Below are 20,184 nucleotides of genomic sequence, written 5' to 3'. Positions count from 1 at the left end.
GCTCATAGTCATTCTCTTCTTTCCATTATAAACAGTCTTTATGGACACTCCAACTATTTTTGAAATCTCCTTTGGTGTGACGAGTGCATTCAGCAAATCACACACTCTTTGGCGTTTGCTTTCCTGATTACTCATATGGGCAAAAGTTTCTGAAAAGGTATGGATAATAGTGTTAGGTATGATTATGACATCAATATATGTTTGGTTTCAAAACAATTGACATAGTGCCTGCTGAGAAAAAAACAACTAAATGTTCATTGTAAATTTTGCTTCCCCACCCTGTATGTATGGAGACTTATGGGACACCCTGTATACAAATAAATCCGCCTTTCCATCTTAAATGACTGAACAACGCCATCTACAGGCGTTATGCCACTTTTAAGGTGGACCCGGGCATTCCAATCGGAAGCTGTGAATCGGACATTAACTCCAGCCTCGTCTGCTACCACAAAAACATAAGATGCCCAGAAAAACTGTCGCAGAAAAAGCTGCCCTAAAGCGAATGCTCGATGCAGCACGAGGCAAGACCCGTGTTTACATCGGGTCTGCCTTCGAGCGTTGGCGGAGGTTAAAGGAGCTTCACCCAAAGCTGAAAAACGATGAGATGATCGCGGAGTTTCTGCTGGACAGGTACTTTTACTTTGTCTAATCACAGAACACAACATTACATGTGGTGAGGCAGCATACACATGCTAACGGTTACAATAGTTCTGTAATGTTACGTTATTTGTGCAATGAAGATTAGCGTTAGCGGTAACTTCACTGTTGGTGTAAACAAACCCAGTGTGTAGCATTAGCAGTCAGGTTACATTTAGCTGTAGGGTTATGGACGGTGTTACCGGGGTTAGTGTTAGCGCCTGCTGCAGCCTCTGTGTTTATTGTGAAATTATCATTAACTCTGTTCTCAAATGCAATTCCACGATTGCGTTTGACTGTGTTGGTCGAACAGTAACTACAGCTAGTTCAACACAGTGCTAGAGGACTTCCCCAGCTAATAGATAATGTTGGCTAGCTAACATCTGTGTGCATCAGGGGAGGGGGCGTCAGAGGTCAGGCAGGGGGAGGCGGGTTGTTCATGTTGTGCTGAATTCTACTCCCTGCAGAAAACTGCTCCCCCTTCCTAAGTCAGCCATGAAGAGGACAATGTGCACTGTAAAACCGGATAAGCTGAGTTTACTTAAAAAATCTGAGGTAACCCGTTGCCTTTAAAAATGTAAGTAATGAGTACAGAAAACTTGAGTGTATTAAACCTAAATGATTGATTTGAATGGAATTGCTATTTTAAGTACAACACACTAAGTGCCCAGTTAATTTAACTTAAAATTTGTTGCAATGTTAATTATTTTGTACAGTCATTAGACTTAATATCATCAGTTTATGTTTATGCATTTGGCAGACGCTTTTTTCCAAAGCGACTTACATGGGAAAACCAATCAAATCACTCAATCAATCAAATTTTATTTATATAGCGCCAGATCGCAAAAAAAAAAGTTATCTCATGACACTTTATATATAGAGTTTATCAAAACCAGACTCTAAGCCAATTTACAGAAACCCAACAGAATCCTCCAGGAGCAAACACTTGTGACTGGTGACAGTGGCGAGGAAAAACTTCCCTTTAACAGCAGAAACCTGGAGCAGACCCAGACTCCTGGAGGATGGACGTCTGCCTTGACCAGTTGGGGTTAAAGAGAGAGGGTAAAGAAAGAGAGAGCGATAGAGATAGAGATGGGGGGAGTAGGGGGAGACACATGGAGGCAGTTGAGGATAAGTGAGTGATGATGATAAAGGCAGGAGAGAGGCAGGACCACTGCAGCAGGTCCAGAGATAATCCTGGGAAAAACCTTATTAAAATATTAAAATGGAATGTCTGACAGTGCTAGGACAGGAGGTGCTCTCGGAAGAGCTGGGTCTTCAGGAGCTTCTTGAAGATAGGCAGGGATGCCTCTGTTCTTGTAGTACTTGGTAGAACGTTCCACCAACGTGGAACGACCCATAAAAAGAGCCTGGATTGTCTTGTACAAGGTCTGGGAAGCACCAGACAACGTTCCCCAGATGAGCGGAGTGGTCATGGGGCAACATAAGCTTTTATCAGTGCACCTAAGTAGGTAGGAGCAGTTAATTGTACTCAATTCCATCCATCCATCCATCCATCCATCCATCCATCCATTCTCTTCCGCTTATCCGGGGCTGGGTCGCGGGGGTAACAGTCTAAGCAGGGATGCCCAGACTTCCCTCTCCCCAGACACCTCCTCCAGCTCTTCCGGGGGGATCCCAAGGTGTTCCCAGGCCAGCCGAGAGACATAGTCTCTCCAACGTGTCCTGGGTCTTCCCCGAGGTCTCCTCCTGGTGGGACATGCCCGGAACACCTCCCCAGGGAGGCGTCCAGGAGGCATCCGAAACAGATGCCCGAGCCACCTCAACTGGCCCCTCTCGACGCGGAGGAGCAGCGGCTCTACTCCGAGCTCCTCCCTGGTGACTGAGCTCCTCACCCTATACTCAATTCCAAGTTGACTTAAATTAAAACCTTTTGCAAAATAAATCACTTTGTATAATTATTGAACTTAATATACTGTAGCATGAATGGAAGTTAGGAAGGCAGTAAGTTCTGAGTAATTTGTCAGTGCAGGGAGTGTTTCTATTTAGGGAAAGGATAAAGATTTATATTGCTCAATAACAATTCTAGATGAACAAGAAAGCCATTGTTCGGCTTATGGCTCTCAGTCACGGTGCAGCTTGACAAAAATACAAAAACAAACACAAAAAGGCCAATAAACATTGCCATACACACATTAAGTCCAAATTAACACTAACACCACAACCCCACTGAACCCCTGCACATAAAAATAACACATTTCAACAACATGCCCAATACCCACAATGCAATGCGGAGATAAAAAGGTGTGGTCATGACTAAAACTTAGCGATTTAATCCATTCAACTTAAACTTTTTCATACTTTTGACTATGTCTACAAATTAGTAGAATATACTTAACATTTTATAATGATGTAGGAAAACTTAAATCATTTAAGTACATTGTAATTAAAGCATTTTAGTAAATACAAAGTCCGGGCTTACAGTGTGCACTTAATTCATCCTGTCACAACTTTTTCTCCTTTCTGACTGTTGGGTATGAAATTAACTGTGAATTATTCAACCTCGTAACACCGTCATACCTGTGTAGCAATTAAGCAATTAATAATATTGTAAGATATTGCAGTTATGTTTTTTTATCTGTTTAATATTAACCCTTTCATGCATGAATTATGAGAACCTTAGTCAATAATTTTTTGAGTGATTTTATTCCTCTTTAAGCATGTGAAAAAAAAAATGCAATTGAGATTTTTTTTAATGAACCTATTTTTCATGGAGTTACAAAAATGTCCACTCAGATCGACACCATACGTTTAATTTTTGAAGCAAAGAAACATGTATTTAAACCCATCATCAGAAAGTAATATACTGTGTGAAAAATATGAAATAAAAACATTTTTAATGCTGCTAATCTGATGTTTTCTCACATTTTATCATACTCTAACACTAGTTATTACTCACTTCATGGAGATAATATGCAAAAAAACAACTTTTTGTTTAAGGAAACCGGTAATTACTGTCTAATAACAATTAATAATTGATTTCCACTCGAACATGTTTGTGCAGATCAGGTTTATATAGAACAGTAAAGTTACAGTAATGGTATAAATGTTAGTGTATTATTGTGGGATGGTGCATAAGTGTCCATTGTGTTGGCTGATATGGAACTAAAACAACAAAACCCATGAATATACAAGAGAACAGCTGGAGAAGAACTGTCCACTGAAGTGACCACAATGCATGAAAGGGTTAAAGAATGTGTAAACTGTAAGGTGTATAAAACTTTCTGAAGTTAAATCGTAGATACACAACACACAAAATATATAATAATATAAACAGTAACTGCATCCCCCATCAGAATTAGCTTGCGAAGCTAAAGGAGTGAGATTACTTTAGCAGCTCACATTTGGAGTTATTCTGGTGTGACAGGGTGAATTTAGTGCACATTGGTCTCTTTATGGCTGACTTAGGAAGGGGAGCTGTTTCTGGCAGCTGCTGCACGATGCAGTTTTCAGCAGGGAGCAGAATTCGACAACAGTTCATACAGCATGGCCGACAAGCTGTCTGATTAAAGTCAAGTCCTGCGGTGAGCAGTGCTAAGCCACTGAGAGCGAGAGGGGAAAAAACAAACAAAAAAAAACAAAAACATGGGGAGCAGGTGCTGTGCCAAGGTACGTATCCTCGCTCAGAACTGTTTCCCCTGGCCTCGGGAGCATAATTTCGACATTTTATCTCAATATTATGGTGTTTTTACCTCATAATTGTGACTTTTTACCTCATAATTTTGACTTTTATTTCATTATTATGACTTTATTTCATCATTTTGACTTTTTATTTCATAATTTCGACTATGTATCTCAAAATTATGGCCTTTTCATCTCATAATTATAACTTTTTACTTGATAATTTTTACTTTTATCTCAGTTATGACTTTAGTTCATAATATTGACTTTTTATTTCATAATTTCGACTGTTTATCTCATAATTGTGGCTTTCTTATCTCATAATTATGATTTTTTACCACCATAATTTCGACTTTTAGCTCATAATTTTGACTTTTAGCTCATAATTATGACTATCTCATAATTATGACTTTTTACCACCATAATTTTGACTTTTAGCTCATAATTATGGCCTTTTTTTATTGAACAATTAGTACTTTTTACCTCATAATTTTGACTTTTATCTCATATTCATGACTTTGTCTCATAATTATGACTTTTTACTTCCAAAATTTTGACTTTTAGCTCATAATTATGACCTCTTTATCCCATAATTATGACTTTTTACCTCCTAATTTTGACTTTAGCTCATAATTATAACTATCTCATAATTTTGACTATCTCATAATTATGGCTTTCTTATCTCATAATTATTACTTTTTACCTCCATAATTTTGACTTTTAGCTAATAATCTTGACTTTTAGCTTATAATTTTTACTTTTGGTTTATAATTATGACCTTTAATTCCATAATTATGTCTTTTTATGTCATATGTATGAGTTACCATGGGATCTTTTTTTTTTTGTCAGTGGTGGAAATGGGCGTCCGTACATTTAAAAAACAAAAAAAATCCCCATGGCGAGTCATAATTGTGAGATAAAAATGCTCCCGCAGCCAGGGGAAACATTTCTCAGCGGGAATACCTTCATTGGCACAACACCTGTTATGGCTGTTCTGATTCACTACAAAGCATCCGCTCTCAGAGCCAACTGTTATGAGCATGACACATCACTTACTACATCCTCTTGAAATTGGAGTAATTACACCCCCTTTCAAAAATTGTGCTGTCTTTTTATTTTATTTGGTCTATTGTCTGTTGCTTGTAATTTTTGATAGTATTGTTGTGAGGTCACATTGCAGAACATCAGATATGTATCTTGATTTAGAACCACATATGAAAATGGCCTGAGTGTGATTTAAAAAAATAAATAAATAAATAAAAAAAATTGACTTTTTTTTTATTAAATTAAACAGCTGATGTGGTAGTAGCTGGAAATGTTGTCAGGAGTGTTCACTTATGTTCAGTTGATCTTCTCATGATTTGTAATTAGTGTCATTCTATTTCTCTTATTGGCTTTGAACATGAATTAGTAATGTAGATTTATTGCCTGTTTTTTGTAGCTATGAATCCACTGACAAGAAACCACCATCTTCTGCTGCTTGTCTCTCAGACCGGTGAGTAACTTTAGGCCAATAAGAAGGTTTTTTTAGTCTATCATCTGTCTGTATTTTCATCATTTAATTTCTGGAAGAGAACTAAAAAAAAAAACAAACACTGAGTATCTTTCTAGTAAACCACTGTAGAAGCTTGTTGACTCCCTTGCTGTCAATGGGCAGACTCAAAGAAAGTAAACTAACAGCAGTATTTTTAAATTTTGTGGAGACGAGGGGGATACGCCATCCTCTGATGTATCTTTTTTTTTTTTTGTCACGATTTGATTGAGTCTGAGTCAGCTCTCAGCAATAGAATCTGGGAAACACTGTCCAGAAATGCAGCACACAATGCTCCAACCCCTCAAGCAATGATTTTATACCAATGAAAACACCTTGTAGTGCTGCATTATGTAATAACGGTGCAATATGTAATAGTGTAATAATTTTTCAGCTCATTATATAATAATACTGCATTTTGTAATAACATGCTGCATTTTGTAATAAAATTCTTGGAATGCATTTTGTAATAACATACTACAACTTATTACATATTGCAACAGTTATTACAAAATGCAGGTGTAGCACTTTTTTATGAAATAATTTGGTGCATTATGTAATAAACCATTGAAAAATCATTGAAATTGATGCTTTAATTGGAAAAACCATCATAACAACAGGACAACATTAAGCATTCTATCTTCATTAAAATTTAGTTTAAAAAACTGGTAGGATGTTTAATTGGTCAAACCTATATCAAATGTAACTGTATTCATTATAATGAAGAATGTGTTTGCAAACTAGAGACAAAAGCTGCACTAATTAAGTGTTCCTGACAAAAAAACATAGCAGTGGACTAAAATTTTGGAAGACATACACACATGTAATCTGGATTATGTTATGCAAATATTATACATGATACAAAGCATAAAAAACACAAATACAGATACAGAACAGAAAAAAATCTATATTCCAGTTCCATTTGTGTGTTAATGAAACAACAGGGGATAAAAGTAAATGGACATCAAACTGCCTAATAACACAGAGATTTGGAATATTTCCAGTGAATGACCAATTAAACATCCTACTAGTTTTTAAAACTGAATTTTAATTAAGATAGAATGCTTAATGTTGTTCTGCTGGTATGATGTTTTTTTCCAATTAAGGCATCAATTTCAGTGATTTTTTTGATGTTACATTTTCTTTTTTTTTTTTTAAAAGTGCTACACCCACATTTTGTAATAAATGTTACAATATATAATACATCATTACAAAATGCAGCATTTTATTACAAAATGTGGCGTTATTACGTAATGGGGTGAATAATTATTACATTATTACATAATGCGATGCTACACACCTTATCAACTTTGTATTTCTAAGTAGCAGAGGTTCTGTGTTTTGCTACATTCAGATGTAATTCTCAAATTCATGTAATTTTGCAGAGTTGAAGTTAAAGTTGAAGAGGAACAGGACAACAGCAGAGTTGAAGTCAAAGTTGAAGAGGAATTGAACAACAGCAGAGTTGAAGTCAAAGTTGAAGAGGAATTGGACAACAGCAGAGTTGAAGTTAAAGTTGAAGAGGAACTGGACAACAGCAGAGTTGAAGTTAAAGTTGAAGAGGAATTGGACAACAGCAACTCCAAGCAGACTTCTGCTCAACCAGTGGGTGCAAGGTACAGTAAATGTACTAATACATTTATTACAATCACACTGGTCTACAAGTAAATACCTCCACAATAGAAGTAGTGAAACTTCACCAACTTTTAGTTGTGTAAAGAAAAATTAAGTCCAAATGCTGGTCGGCTGTAATTTCACAGATGAGTCAAAATCAGCTAAGGTGTAATTGAAGACTGCTCTAGGAAAGTGCCAAAATAAATTGCATTCCATTTAAAAGATTTTGTTCATTTGTTTTATTATATAGTAAATATCATAATGAGATAGAATCAATAGTTTCAAGCCTAATTTTGGAAGGGTATTTTAAAAATTCCCAATTTGACCCAAATGACTCCTTGAATTGAGCAATGTCAAGCGTCTCATTTTGAGGACAACCTTCAAGTGCCTTAATTTCTATAATCTGTTGAATTATTCCTGCAATAAATACTGTCCTATTTTGGAGTTGAACATCATAGCTACCAATTTATGCCTTCTTATGCTTCAATCCCCTCGTATCCTTAAAAAAATTCGACCTTATTAAACCCTCTTGTGCATGTTAGTGTGTCCGTCAGACATTCTTCCCATTTGGGTCAGCTCATCCAGGTGCATCCGTCAGCTCATCCCCACTGATCTTTTGCAGACTTACACGGTTTGAAGTATACTTATGACTAGGAACCAGTTTTAGAGGCACTTGTGTGTCATTTCTATAGAATGAACATTTGAATGTCCATTGTCCATCAAAATATAACATGCGCAACAAGTGCTTCTAAATATGGCATGGAAGGATCTATGTGACCACAAGTGATCCTGGAAATTTCCAGGAAAGGAGGCCGTGGTCTACGTGATCACTTGTTTGGAGTAGCTGGCAGTAATGGCGGTGGAGATGAATTTAACAGACGTCTGTCAAGTTTAAGAACGTACATATTTTATAACATGCTGAAGCTAAAAGGATGTTTTGTAATGGAGCAATGGCTCAGAAAGACATAGGACCTTGTAGGAACTTAAACTGAGGTGTATCCAGGTAAATACTAGCAATAAACACGGGTCAAATAGCCTCTGTGATCAACCGTTCTCAACATTTCATCCCGCTTGACGGATCTGTCGATTCGTACGTTACTCTTTGACGGACTATGGCAAGTATGTTAAGCCATCACTATTCGCCACTCCCACAACACATCTGGTCAATTAAACGTAGTAAAAAACGGTGTTTAAACCACCAAAACACCGTAAAATGCGGTGTAAATTCCCACAAAAACGCCATTTTTTATGGTGTCATGTACTGTTTTAAGAGTGGCGCAAAAAGCGCTGTCTTACGGCTCTTTAAAACGCCGAATTTTACGGCGCTCTGTGTCACTTTTGATGGCATAAAAAACGGCGTTTTCTTGTATAATACAAGAAAATGCCGCTTTTTATGCCACAGATTTTTCCTTATAGCAGGTCAGACATAGATGCAGTCAGCAGCAAAGCAGATCAGCTGTGAACTGCTGTGGTCTGTCTGTTCTCTTCACTTATTGGCTGATCAGAGTTCAACTTTAGTGGCTGTGAAAGCCAAGGGGGTGGAGATGAAAATAATACAAGAAAACACCGCTTTTTATGCCATCAAAAGTGACACAGAGCGCCGTAAAATACGGCGTTTTAAAGAGCCATAAGACGGCGCTTTTTGCGCCGCTCTTAAAACAGTACATGACAGTGTAAACACGGCGTTTTCTTGTATTATTTTCATCTCCACCCCCTGGCTTTCACAGCCACTAAAGTTGAACTCTCATCAGCCAATAAGTAAAGAGAACAGACAGACCACAGCAGTTCATCACTGATCTCCTTTCCTGCTGATTGCATCTATGTCTTACCTGCTATAAGAAAAAACCTGTGGATGCGCATCTGTAGTCATGCCCACTTTCATCTCTCCTGAAATCAACATAAAAACCCCACTTTTATGGATGTTATACTAGGCTTTCGCAAGCCTGTCGCCACTGGCGATGCATTTTCCTGGTTGGCAAAGTTGTTTTCAACCCGTGTAGCCACAGTGGCTAAGGTATTTTTTAGTAAAATCAACCAACTTACATCTCTGATCGAAAATGTCCGAGCGATAACCAAGGAATAACAAATGCGGTCTCCACTACTGAAGAGCGCTGCCGAGAACGATCAAACTCACCCGAACGTTTCCGATTTTTTACGAATTCACACTGCACACGTCACTTGTGGGAAGTTACCGCTCGTTCATTTCATCGTGTACAACATCTGTTGAAAGCAAAGGAGCTGGTGAAGCAAAGGTAAGCGAGAAGGTAAATTTATAAAAAAAAGAATTACATTATGAAGATAGGATGTATGGTAGAGATGCACCGATTCCGATACGAGTATCGCGTATCAGCTCCAATACTCAGTGTGTGTACTCGTAAAAGTAATCTGATACAAATGCACCGATGCCACTTACGGCCGTGTGACGTTCACAGTTCAGTGCAGCAGGTACGAGGAGGAGGAATAATGTGTGGGGAGTGTGAAGAGTGTGGAGATTTAATGAAATAAATGACGGTGATAAAAGTAACGCTGACTGCAAGTAACAATACAGACCCAGACAGATACGGACGCAGCATTCTGTCCATCCTCTGCGTACATTCCATCTGTTTTCCAGGTGATGGCGGATGAGTACGCAGACAGAGAGGGGTACGGAGCGGTGCAGACCGCCACCAGCGGAAGTGAAAAAGAAACTTATCACTCATTTCTCTTTTCTCTACCTGCTGAAGCTAAGCTTACCAGCGAAAACGCTGCAATATTAGAATCACATCAGTATTGCCTCTGTAGTCTCCATGTTTGTTATTACTGACTTTCTTCTTCTCAAAAAACTTGACTTTTCTTTGGGGTATTTGTCCAGTATGGTTAATTTAGAGCGGCGCCCCCTGGTGGATTAATTGAGAAACGCTTATTCCAGCACATTAAATGTCAGTAGCAGCACTTTGTTCCAGTCAGGCTAATGACAACGACAATAAAGCTCATTTACAAAGGAACAAAGAACTAGAATGGGATTATTAAGTACTAGTATTGGTACTCGGTATCGGCAAGTGCTCAAAAGTAAGTACTTGTACTTGTACTCGGTCTGGAATAAAGTGGTATCGGTGCATCCCTAATGTACAGTATCATACTCAGAGGTTTCACTTTGAATTTTTTCATGATCCAGATCCTCGTTTGTTGGAATGTTGTGATCAGATCCTTCATTAGCCCAGTTATGATCCTTCACATCATCACTGCACCTTTCAATAATGAAAGAAATGAATTTTTTGGAGAAATTTTACAAAATATATAGATTTTCTGGCTTAGAAAAAAATATTTTTTTACTGAATACAACTATTAACAGAACAATATGGATCATGATCATTTAGAAAATCACATAAAACAATTACTTGAATTAGCACTCATTAGAAGTTGGTAAGATACTGTATGTATATTTTAGCCAATAAAGTCTCGTGTCTTATGTCTTTGAATTTAATGTGGGGGGGACTCACCCCCCCCCTGCTTTGGCAGTAACTTAATAAAACTTTTTTTGTACGACCTCTTTCAGTACAGTACGAAGAGACATCTTCAACAAACTAGTCTGCAGGGCCTCTTCAAATCCACAAGAACTCCATCCAACACAAGTCCAGAATGCCCTTCAGAGCAGGAGCCAGGTGTTGATCAGAGCCCTCATCTGAAGAAACCAACAACCTCTGCAAACTGCGCTGATGCGGAGCCACCCATGAAGAAAGCCAAAACTTCAGTCTCCTCAGACTCTGCTGATAAGAAGCAACCAAAGACTCAGAAAGAGAGAGACCAGAGTAGGCAAATCAGGGCAGATTGGTTTACCTCATTCAAGTGGTTAAAGTATGACAAGGAGAAGGTACTTAAACATTCATTAAAATTAAACTGTACATTTTTACCAATTTAAACCAATTAAAATCTGTGTAGATGTAAGAATTGGCAACTACAGATTGTGACTCAATATTTTCAGAGTACATAAAATATTAATAACTCTATTTACAGCTATTTTAGCATTGTAAAACTATTGAAAACTGTACAGTTCATGTGAGTTTGAAGTAAAAAACATTGTGGCTCTATATTTTTCAGAATCTGTTTTTCTGTACGGACTGCATCACAGCCAAGAAGGACAACCTCTTCACCAAAGGGAAAAGTGCTTCTGTACCAAAGAGGGATGACTTCACCAAACATGCCGGTAGGAAAGACCATTTGATGGCAGCCGGTGCCAAGCAGGGAAACCTGGAAATGTGCAAGGGCAGAGCGAAGGCAGATGACCAAGCCAAAGAAAGCATCACTGCTGCTATGAAGACAGTTCTCTGGATGGCCCAGGAGGATGTGGCCAATGTCAAGTTTCCAAGCTTGGTTGACCTCCAGTTAGAGAATGTAAGTTTCAACTTAACAAGAAATTTCAATATATTTATTCAGGATAAAAAGGGTTAAATCAATATCAGATAAAGAAGTATGTCACAACCACAGATACCGGTAATATTAATTTCAGTATAAATTTTTTTGTATTTCAGGGTGCCAACAGTCTCCGTGTCTTGGAAAAGGAAGATGGCTCCTTCCACTACAGCCATCTGGTCAGTGGTCTGAGGGAATGCTTGGTTTCAGTGGTGGAAGAAGAGATGCTGCTAGAGATTGAGGAATCAGGTCTCTTTTCTCTTGAAGCAGACGAGGCAACCGATTGTACCAACAAATCGGTTTTGGTGGTCTGCATAAGGTTTGCGTTTAAAATATATATAAATTAAAAAAAAAAAAGAAAATAAAAATCAACAGCTTATTATAGATATGTATTTTGCCAGTGTCATTTGGAAGTACTAGTATGATAATAAAGAGGCTTCAGATTGATTTTTAACTTCAAATTTTGTTCCAGATACCTTGGCCCTGATGGATGTCCCAAAGTCCGGTTCCTTGGGGTTAGAGAACTGGAGCAGACAACGGCTAATGCCATCACCGAAACACTGTATCAGCTATTGGACGCCAAAGGCTTGAATAAGTTCAGTATGGTGGGCTTAGCTACAGATGGGGCGTCTGTCATGGCAGGTGTGAAGAATGGCGTCTCAACACAGTTAGTATTACTTTATAAATACTCATAAAAAATTATGACAAGCTTTGGTTTGTTCCTTTGTAAAGTTACCAAATATTTACATTTTAATTCCACCGTTTGAAAAAAATTATCTTGTGGCAATTTAGTTATTTACAATTTGACATTGCATTTTCATTTCAGGTTCAAGAGCGAAGTGCCATTCTTGCTTTCCATCCATTGCATGGCACACCGACTGCAACTGGCAGCAGAGAAGGCAGCTAACCAGGTGCCTTTGATTGGCAAGTACATAGCCACCCTCAGCTGCTTTGCCAGAGCCATCAAGTTTTCTGCCAAGCTGACTAGAACCCTTGAGATGGTCCAGAAGCTAGAGACAGGACAGACAAAGAAGATCAAAGAGGCATTCTTCACAAGGTAAGTACAGGGGTTGGACACAATAATGGAAACACCTTCACCTCAAGATGATAATGCCCCAATCCATACAGCTAGAATTCTTAAAGAATGGCATGAGGAACATTCTAATGAAGTTGAGCATCTCGTATGGCCGGCACAGTCCCCAGACCTCAACATTATTGAGCACTTATGGTCAGTTTTAGAGATTCAAGTAAGACGTCGATTTCCACCGCCATCGTCTCTAAAAGAGTTGGAGGGTATTCTAACTGAAGAATGGCTTAAAATTGCTTTGGAAACAATTCACAAGTTGTATGAATCAATACCTCGGAGAATTGAGGCTGTAATTGCCGCAAAAGGCGGACCTACACCATATTAAATTATATTTTGTTGATTTTTTAAGGTGTTTCCATTATTTTGTCCAACCCCTGTAATTATACCAAACAACTAAAATTATTAACCTTTTTAACAGTAGAAAAAACTTGCAGAATGAAGCACTTCATAAACTTTTGTGTGAACCTGTAAGAAATAGCAACAGGAAGGCATTCTTAATGAAACTGTGACGTAACATATTTTTGTTATTGTTTTGGCTGAAAGCTTAGCTGCCACAGCTGTTGCTAGTTCCTGATAGGTGCTTCACATGTGGAAACCTGGCGGTGGGACATATATAGGTTACTTGGGAACCTGTATGTAACATCAGCATGTGACACAGCAAAGTTTGTAGTTATATCAGAGAAAAATAGAAAGACAAAACAGAGATGGGGAAAAATTTCAACCCCCCCCCCCCCCCCCCCCCCAAAAAAAAAAAAAAAAAAAGACAGAAAACTGAAAATCATTTGACATCAAATATTTTAGTAGATTTGGTAGACTTAAAAATAACTGAATTCTGAATTAACATTTTAACTTGTCAAATAATATTTTAAGATATCTTTTGCATGCATTTCCAGTCAATTGAAATGGTGTGTTGTTTCAGGTGGCTAAGTTTATGTGATGGGACCCAGGCAATGGCCGGTTGCATTCCTGCGGTACTGAGTGCCCTCCAGATGGCAGCTACTGAGAGAACATCAGAGTCCAGGGCTCAGCTGGAAGGGTTGGTTGCTGACATTGGCTCATACAGGTTTATTTACCTAACCCATTTCCTCGCTGACGTAGTGGGCCTTCTGGGCATCTTGTCTAAGTTGATGCAAGTTGCCACACCAACTTACCAGGTTTGCATAATTTCTGACCGTTCATGCTGTTTTTCAAAACATTAATTGTTGATAAACTTTGTCTTGCATGAAACGAAAAAGCAAAGTCATGTATAAATGGTGTTCAAAACATTATGCAACACAAAAGAATATAAGAAAATAATTCTTCAACCAAAAATAGTCTAAGTCTACTCTAGTGTTAAAGATGTGACTGGGCCATATGAATGTTTATTATTATCTAAAATTTAATTTTTCATCCAACAGGACCTCAAAGATGCAGTTGACAACACTGTATGTTCTCTGCTGGCCCTGAAGGAAGTTAAAGGGACCTGTGGTTTCCTGGAGAAGCTGGATGGTACCTTTCCCGCCAACGCCCCCAGCACAGGAAAGACATTGTGGGAGGACCACTATGTCAAAGACACAGTCAAGCAGCGTGAACAAGTTGAGGTAAAATGGAATATTCAGAATTTTTTTCATAATATGTGCCTTTGGGTAAATACAGACCTTAAATGTATGTATCAACTGTTTGTCTCTAAATGTAGAATTTGAAAACACATGAAAATATTGTCATGAATCCTGACCTAAAGAATAATGTTTGGCTTATTAGTTAATTTAACTTGTACTTTCAGAAAGCAGTGGACATGTTCCTGGAGAAGCTGGTCATGCAGCTCCAGAGCACCTTCCCGGACCATGATGTCATGACAGCTTTTGACCTCCTCCAGCCATCTGTCAAGCTGTCAAAGGAAGATGCAGGGAAGAAGCTGGACAAGCTGCTGGAAATGTATGGTCAGGATAAGAGGAAGGGGAATGTGACCCATACTAGATTTGTGGATCCTGGTAAGTCTCTACATTTATTAACTGGTAATCTGACTGGTCAAAACTATTTTAGTAATTACTTAGTTCAATTTATGTTGAATTATCCAAACAACAAATTAATATACTAACAAAAATAATCTTCCATTTCTATCATGATAATTTTCGGATAAAACTTTTTTATTCTTAAAGCAATGCCTTGTTATCTTTGCAGATGCAACCAAAAAAGAGTGGCAGATCCTGGGTCCATTTATCTCCAAATATCAGACCATGCAGGAATTGTACACCTATGTGTCCCATAACCTGGAGGCCTACCCAAACATGGGAAAGCTACTCCAGGTGGCTCTTACTGTAACAGTCACCTCTGTCAATTGTGAAAGAGGGGTTAGTAGGTACACGGCCATCAAGACCTCCACAAGAAGCAGTCTGAGAGTGGAGACCATTGATGAGTTGATCGCCCTCAGTCTTGAAGCCCCATCCTACAAACAATTCAGATATGACTTGGCCTTCAACATGTGGCATCTGAACAGAAACAGGAGGGTGTACAGACAGATGCTAAGATCTGCTGAGATCCTTGGCAAGGAGGACGAGAACAATAATGTTGCTGTTCTAGACAAAGCCATGGAAGGCCTATTTGCAAAGGGCCAAGCCTTTGTAAAAAAACTATCAAAAGCCACAGCTGCAGCAGCCAGGGCTGTAGTGCCAAAGGATCGGGGTCAGGAGGCTGAAAACACCTGTGATGATTAGGGGTGTAAGAAGATATCAGTTCTGCAATATATCATGACATTTCATTTCACAATACTGTATTGATATCACCAAGTACTGTATCGATATTTTTAGGTATTTATTCAAATGCAAATTTTGTGAAGGTTCATTTTTTTTTTTTTTTCTTTATATTTTCTTTACTATAATTTAACAGTCTTTTATTAAATAATGTTAGTTCCTTTGTTGGGATTGCACAAAAATAATGTTCTGATGTTAGTTCTGAACTAATAGAATATAAACATTTGAACGGGATCTTAAAATGTAATGTCTGTAAAACGTCATTTAAGTTTTAACACAGGAACTTTTGGTGATATAACAGATCCTGTTGTGATCAAATAAAAATGTGTTTAGTATCTGTACATATTTCTGGTGTAGTTCAATTTTTCAAGGAAATAATCATTTTTTAAAAAGAAACAAACAAAAAATTGCCTTTTTAACCATATCATGATATATCGTATCGTGATCTTAGTATTGTGATTTGTATCGTATCACCTGATTCTTGCCAATACACACCCCTAGTGATGATCTACCTATGGGTCTGTCCATTGTCAAATAGTTGAAAAGAAATCAATTATCTGAGATATCTAAGTTTAAATTAGTAATCAGTCCATGTACATTCTAGTCCGTGCAGGAGTACTTTCTAGTCTAAATAAAATAATTTCAAGAGTCCATATCTGTTCATATTTAATTACCAAATGACTTTATGATAAATCATGTCTCACTGGTAAATTTATTTTATATTGAATCTCATGAACATCAGTGGTCAGAATAATTGCATTTATAAGTCTATCATTTATTGTTTTGTTATACATTAGATTAGAAATAAAAATAGTTTAGATGGAAATGTTGACTTAAGTTAATTTTTTATGATTTTTTTGTATGAAACTGGAGCCAGATTGAACATATTTTTAAGGTCAAAATGCACCAGAATGAAGGAAAAAGACTTCATTTTTCCCCAAATTTCCCAGGGGAGCTATGCTTGTCACCACGGTCCACTACGCGCCCAGCTGCAGGGACCCAGACTGGCTGTGGCTTTTGTGGCTACACTCATTTGTATAGCCACAGTGGCTGTACCTTTCATTTTCCTAGCGCAAGCACAGTTATATGCATTAAAAGTTTTCCTCCCACAGGCGAACATTATAGAGAAAAAAGTTAAAGTAGCTTCATGTCCGAATACAGCTGTTGATCATCGAGAGTCAGACAGACAGACACAGACAGACAGACAATTTCTTCAACAAATCTGGTGATCAATCATCACCAAATTTATTCAAGAAATTCTCTGTGTCTGTCGGTCTGTCTCTCTCTTGATGATTGACAGCTGTATTCGGGCATTAAACTACGTTAATCTTTTGTCCATTAAATGTTTGAGGCTGTCCCAGTGGTATCAGTCCCCCTTTCATATGGTGAGTCTGTGTGTAAATATGAATGAAAACAGCAGCCGTGCGCATCCACAGGTTTTTCCTTAGAGCAGGTCAGACATAGATGCAATCAGCAGCAAAGGAGATCAGCGGTGAATTGGTGTGGTCTGTCTGTTCTCTTTACTTATTGACTGATGAGAGTTCAACTTTAGTGGCTGTGAAAGCCAGGGGATGGAGATGAAAATAATACAAGAAAATGCTGTTTTTTGCGCTGTCAAAAGTTACACAGAGCGCCATAAAATACGGCATTTTAAAGAGCCATATGACAGTGCTTTTTGTGCCGCTCTTAAAACAGTACACGACGCCGTAAAAAACGGCGTTTTTGTGGGAATTTATACCGTATTTTACAGCGTTTTATTTTTGGACGCCGTATTTTACGGCGTTCTGGTGGTTTGGACGCCGTTTTTTACGGCGTTTAAATGACCAGACGTGTTGTGGGAGTGGCGAATAGTGATAGAGATGGCCTGCCATAATGGACTGGCCTTGCGCGCGTTATGATTTTGACGGACATAATGTTCGCACGTTAGCTCTTGACGCCTTAGTTTTAGAATGGTTGATACTGTAGGGAATCCAGACAAAATGTGAACGAATTTAGATTTGAAATAAGCATATTACAATATTTGGATCGATTCTAATCGCCATGAACCTTTTAAAGACATTCTAAAGCCAGTCATGTGGAAACATTGATTCATACGTTATTTTTGATGGACCTGTGATCCTCACGTTATTTGTGATGGATGTTTAGTGTTCCCACAGGCCCAGTAAGGGGGTTCACGGTGCCCCTAGGCAATGCTAGGCCCTTTCGTGGTGTGCAGGAGAAGGGGCAACTTTGAAAACTCAAATTTTTTTTCAAACACCTCAGTTTTTTTCTAGATCTATTATTGCTTGACTAGGCCTTTCACATCCTTTTAGTGTTGGTTTCTTAAAAAGTTTATGAACTTGAGTCTTCCTGCTTCTACCATCTCTAGGTCATTGTGTTGCATGGTCTTGTACTTCTGACACAAAATCAATAGACAAAGACAAAAGAACACCTGGAAATGAACGTAAAGCATGGTATAAGGTGCCACAATCAACCTCACTTAGCACTTTTAATAGGTAGCATTGCTCAGAGGTTCACAATGCTGAGGTTAGGTGTGGCACCCTGTACCCCCTTTTGAGATCAGGTCTCTTGCTTGAACGATGAAATTAAAGACAAGTACAAGCCATCATTTATTTTTAATCAAAAGGTTTGAACAGGTGTCTTTATTTTCCAGAATGTTTCCGTTGCGAATCAAACTTCAGTTGGCAGATCGGCCATCAGAGACCCACAAAGTAGTCACATCCGCCCCTGAAAATGGAAAACAGAAATCTAAAAGTGCAATAAACAGTCAAAACTGGCGCAATTGGTTGAAAGAAGATCCAGAACGTTATAGTGCATACAAAGCAGACAGAGCGGAGAAGTCCAAGATTTGGCGACAAAACCGAGATGAGGCAGGCAAAGAGCATGATCAAGAGTTGAGCCGAATATGTCAAAGGAAATTACAGCCAAGAGGAAGCGGGAGTTGGAAAAGGCCCAGAAAAATGGAGAGGATATTCCTGCACCGAGGAAACGAAAGAAAGTTGCGACTCGGATGGAGAGGGCAAAGATGACAGTCTATAACAGAGACAAGAAGAGGGAAGAACGGGCTAATATGTCAGTTCAAAAGAAACGAAAAGTACGAGAACGTGATGCCAAGCGAAAACGCAAGAAAAGGCTAAAAAGCAACTGAAGAAAATAAGTAGGACCAATGCAGCACCTGAAAAAGAATCAACCGCACCAACACCTGATGCCATCAGAGATCAAGTGGGCACTGCGGAGCCTATGCCCAGTCCCAGTCATCAGCCATCGGTAGATGGCACGAAGTCTGACTCTGGCTCTGATGGAACCCAGACACCCACCCAGAAGGCAGCTGGATCCGGACAGAAATCTGCGCCAGGGAGTAAGGGAGGTCATAAGACAGATTATGCAAAACGTATGGCAAGAAAAAGAATATGGGAAGAGCTCCCCGAAGATGAGGAGAAATATGCTGATATAGTTGTCAACTTAGTAACAGGCAGTAGATGCCCTCCAAGGAAACAGGTTGCGCTTCATTCTTGAGGTGTCAAGTATGTCAAGTGCCGGAAGCTAGATTTTGAATCCGATCCAACTACAAGGCAGATACAGTCAACTATTCAAAGTCTTAAACAGCAAAGAGACACTGCCTCATTCAGTAAACGGAGATTGATTGTTCAAAGTATGATAGTGTCAAAGAAATATAGATTACAAAAACTGTTGGCTAAAACCCTGGGTCTAAGACCTGCCTATGTTAGTAAAATTGCTAAGACAGCAAGTCAGGATGTTACGATGCCAGGGATGGTCACTAAACCAAGGAAGAGAAGAGCCGACTCAACTACTGATGATGTTGTCAACAGAATCAAAGAATTCTACAAATATCCGCGTGTATCCAGGGAACTGCCCTGTTTAAGGACAGTTGCTAAACAGCAGCAGTGCTACATGATGGAGGTAACTGTCTTTAAGGCTTACCAAATGTGGAAGGAGGTGTATCCAGGTGAGGAAGGTGTGTTGTTAGCCGTCTTCTGTCGTCTTCACCCTGCCTGTGTTCTCCTGCAAAATTGGATTAAACTGAATCAGTGCTTGTGTGAATACTGTACAGAAATAATGTTGAAACTGCAGTCTCTCAATAGGGTTCTTGTGACAAAGGATGCGAAGGAGCTGCGAGTCAGTGACAAGTATGAGCTTGTCAGTATCACTATGTGTCCAAAGGTGGACAATGCTCGCTATCATAAGCTACCTTGTATCAACAGAACATACAAGGACTGTGGCGTTTCTCTGTTGAAGGATCATTTCAGTAACTTCATTGGCAAAAATGGAAACGAAGTTGTGACGTGACAATGTTGGGAGACGCAGTCGTATGTTCATGCAGATAAACAGAAGACAAAGAAAGTGCAGACAACCCGAAGGGATCCGTTGGATGTGTTGTTCACTGAACTTGTCGAAAACACAGAGACACTTGCTAAGCACCTGTTCACGGCCAAGTGGCAGCAAGATCAATTCAGTGAGATGAAACAAAAACTCCCACAGGACTGGTCACTCTGTGCTTGACTTTGCAGAGAACTACGCGTGTATCTCCCAGGACG

The 20,184-nt window shown here is 38.8% G+C and overlaps 1 protein-coding gene across 1 annotated transcript; it reads left to right on the top strand.

Annotated features, from left to right (window-relative positions):
* Window positions 1-377: 377 nt before the first annotated feature.
* On the top strand, window positions 378-15,678 carry LOC115412943 (transmembrane protein C17orf113-like). The gene is made up of 12 exons (XM_030125666.1): window positions 378-630; window positions 5,720-5,773; window positions 7,351-7,425; window positions 10,964-11,273; window positions 11,501-11,794; window positions 11,932-12,131; window positions 12,285-12,479; window positions 12,639-12,869; window positions 13,819-14,053; window positions 14,297-14,479; window positions 14,662-14,869; window positions 15,060-15,678. Exons 1-12 carry the CDS (start codon window positions 461-463, stop codon window positions 15,590-15,592), a joined length of 2,688 nt encoding a protein of 895 aa, XP_029981526.1. The 5' UTR covers window positions 378-460; the 3' UTR covers window positions 15,593-15,678.
* Window positions 15,679-20,184: the final 4,506 nt, after the last annotated feature.

Source organism: Sphaeramia orbicularis, chromosome 1, assembly GCF_902148855.1.
Source record: "Sphaeramia orbicularis chromosome 1, fSphaOr1.1, whole genome shotgun sequence".
Lineage (NCBI taxonomy): Eukaryota > Metazoa > Chordata > Actinopteri > Kurtiformes > Apogonidae > Sphaeramia > Sphaeramia orbicularis.
This window is presented reverse-complemented; position numbering and strand designations above follow the sequence as displayed.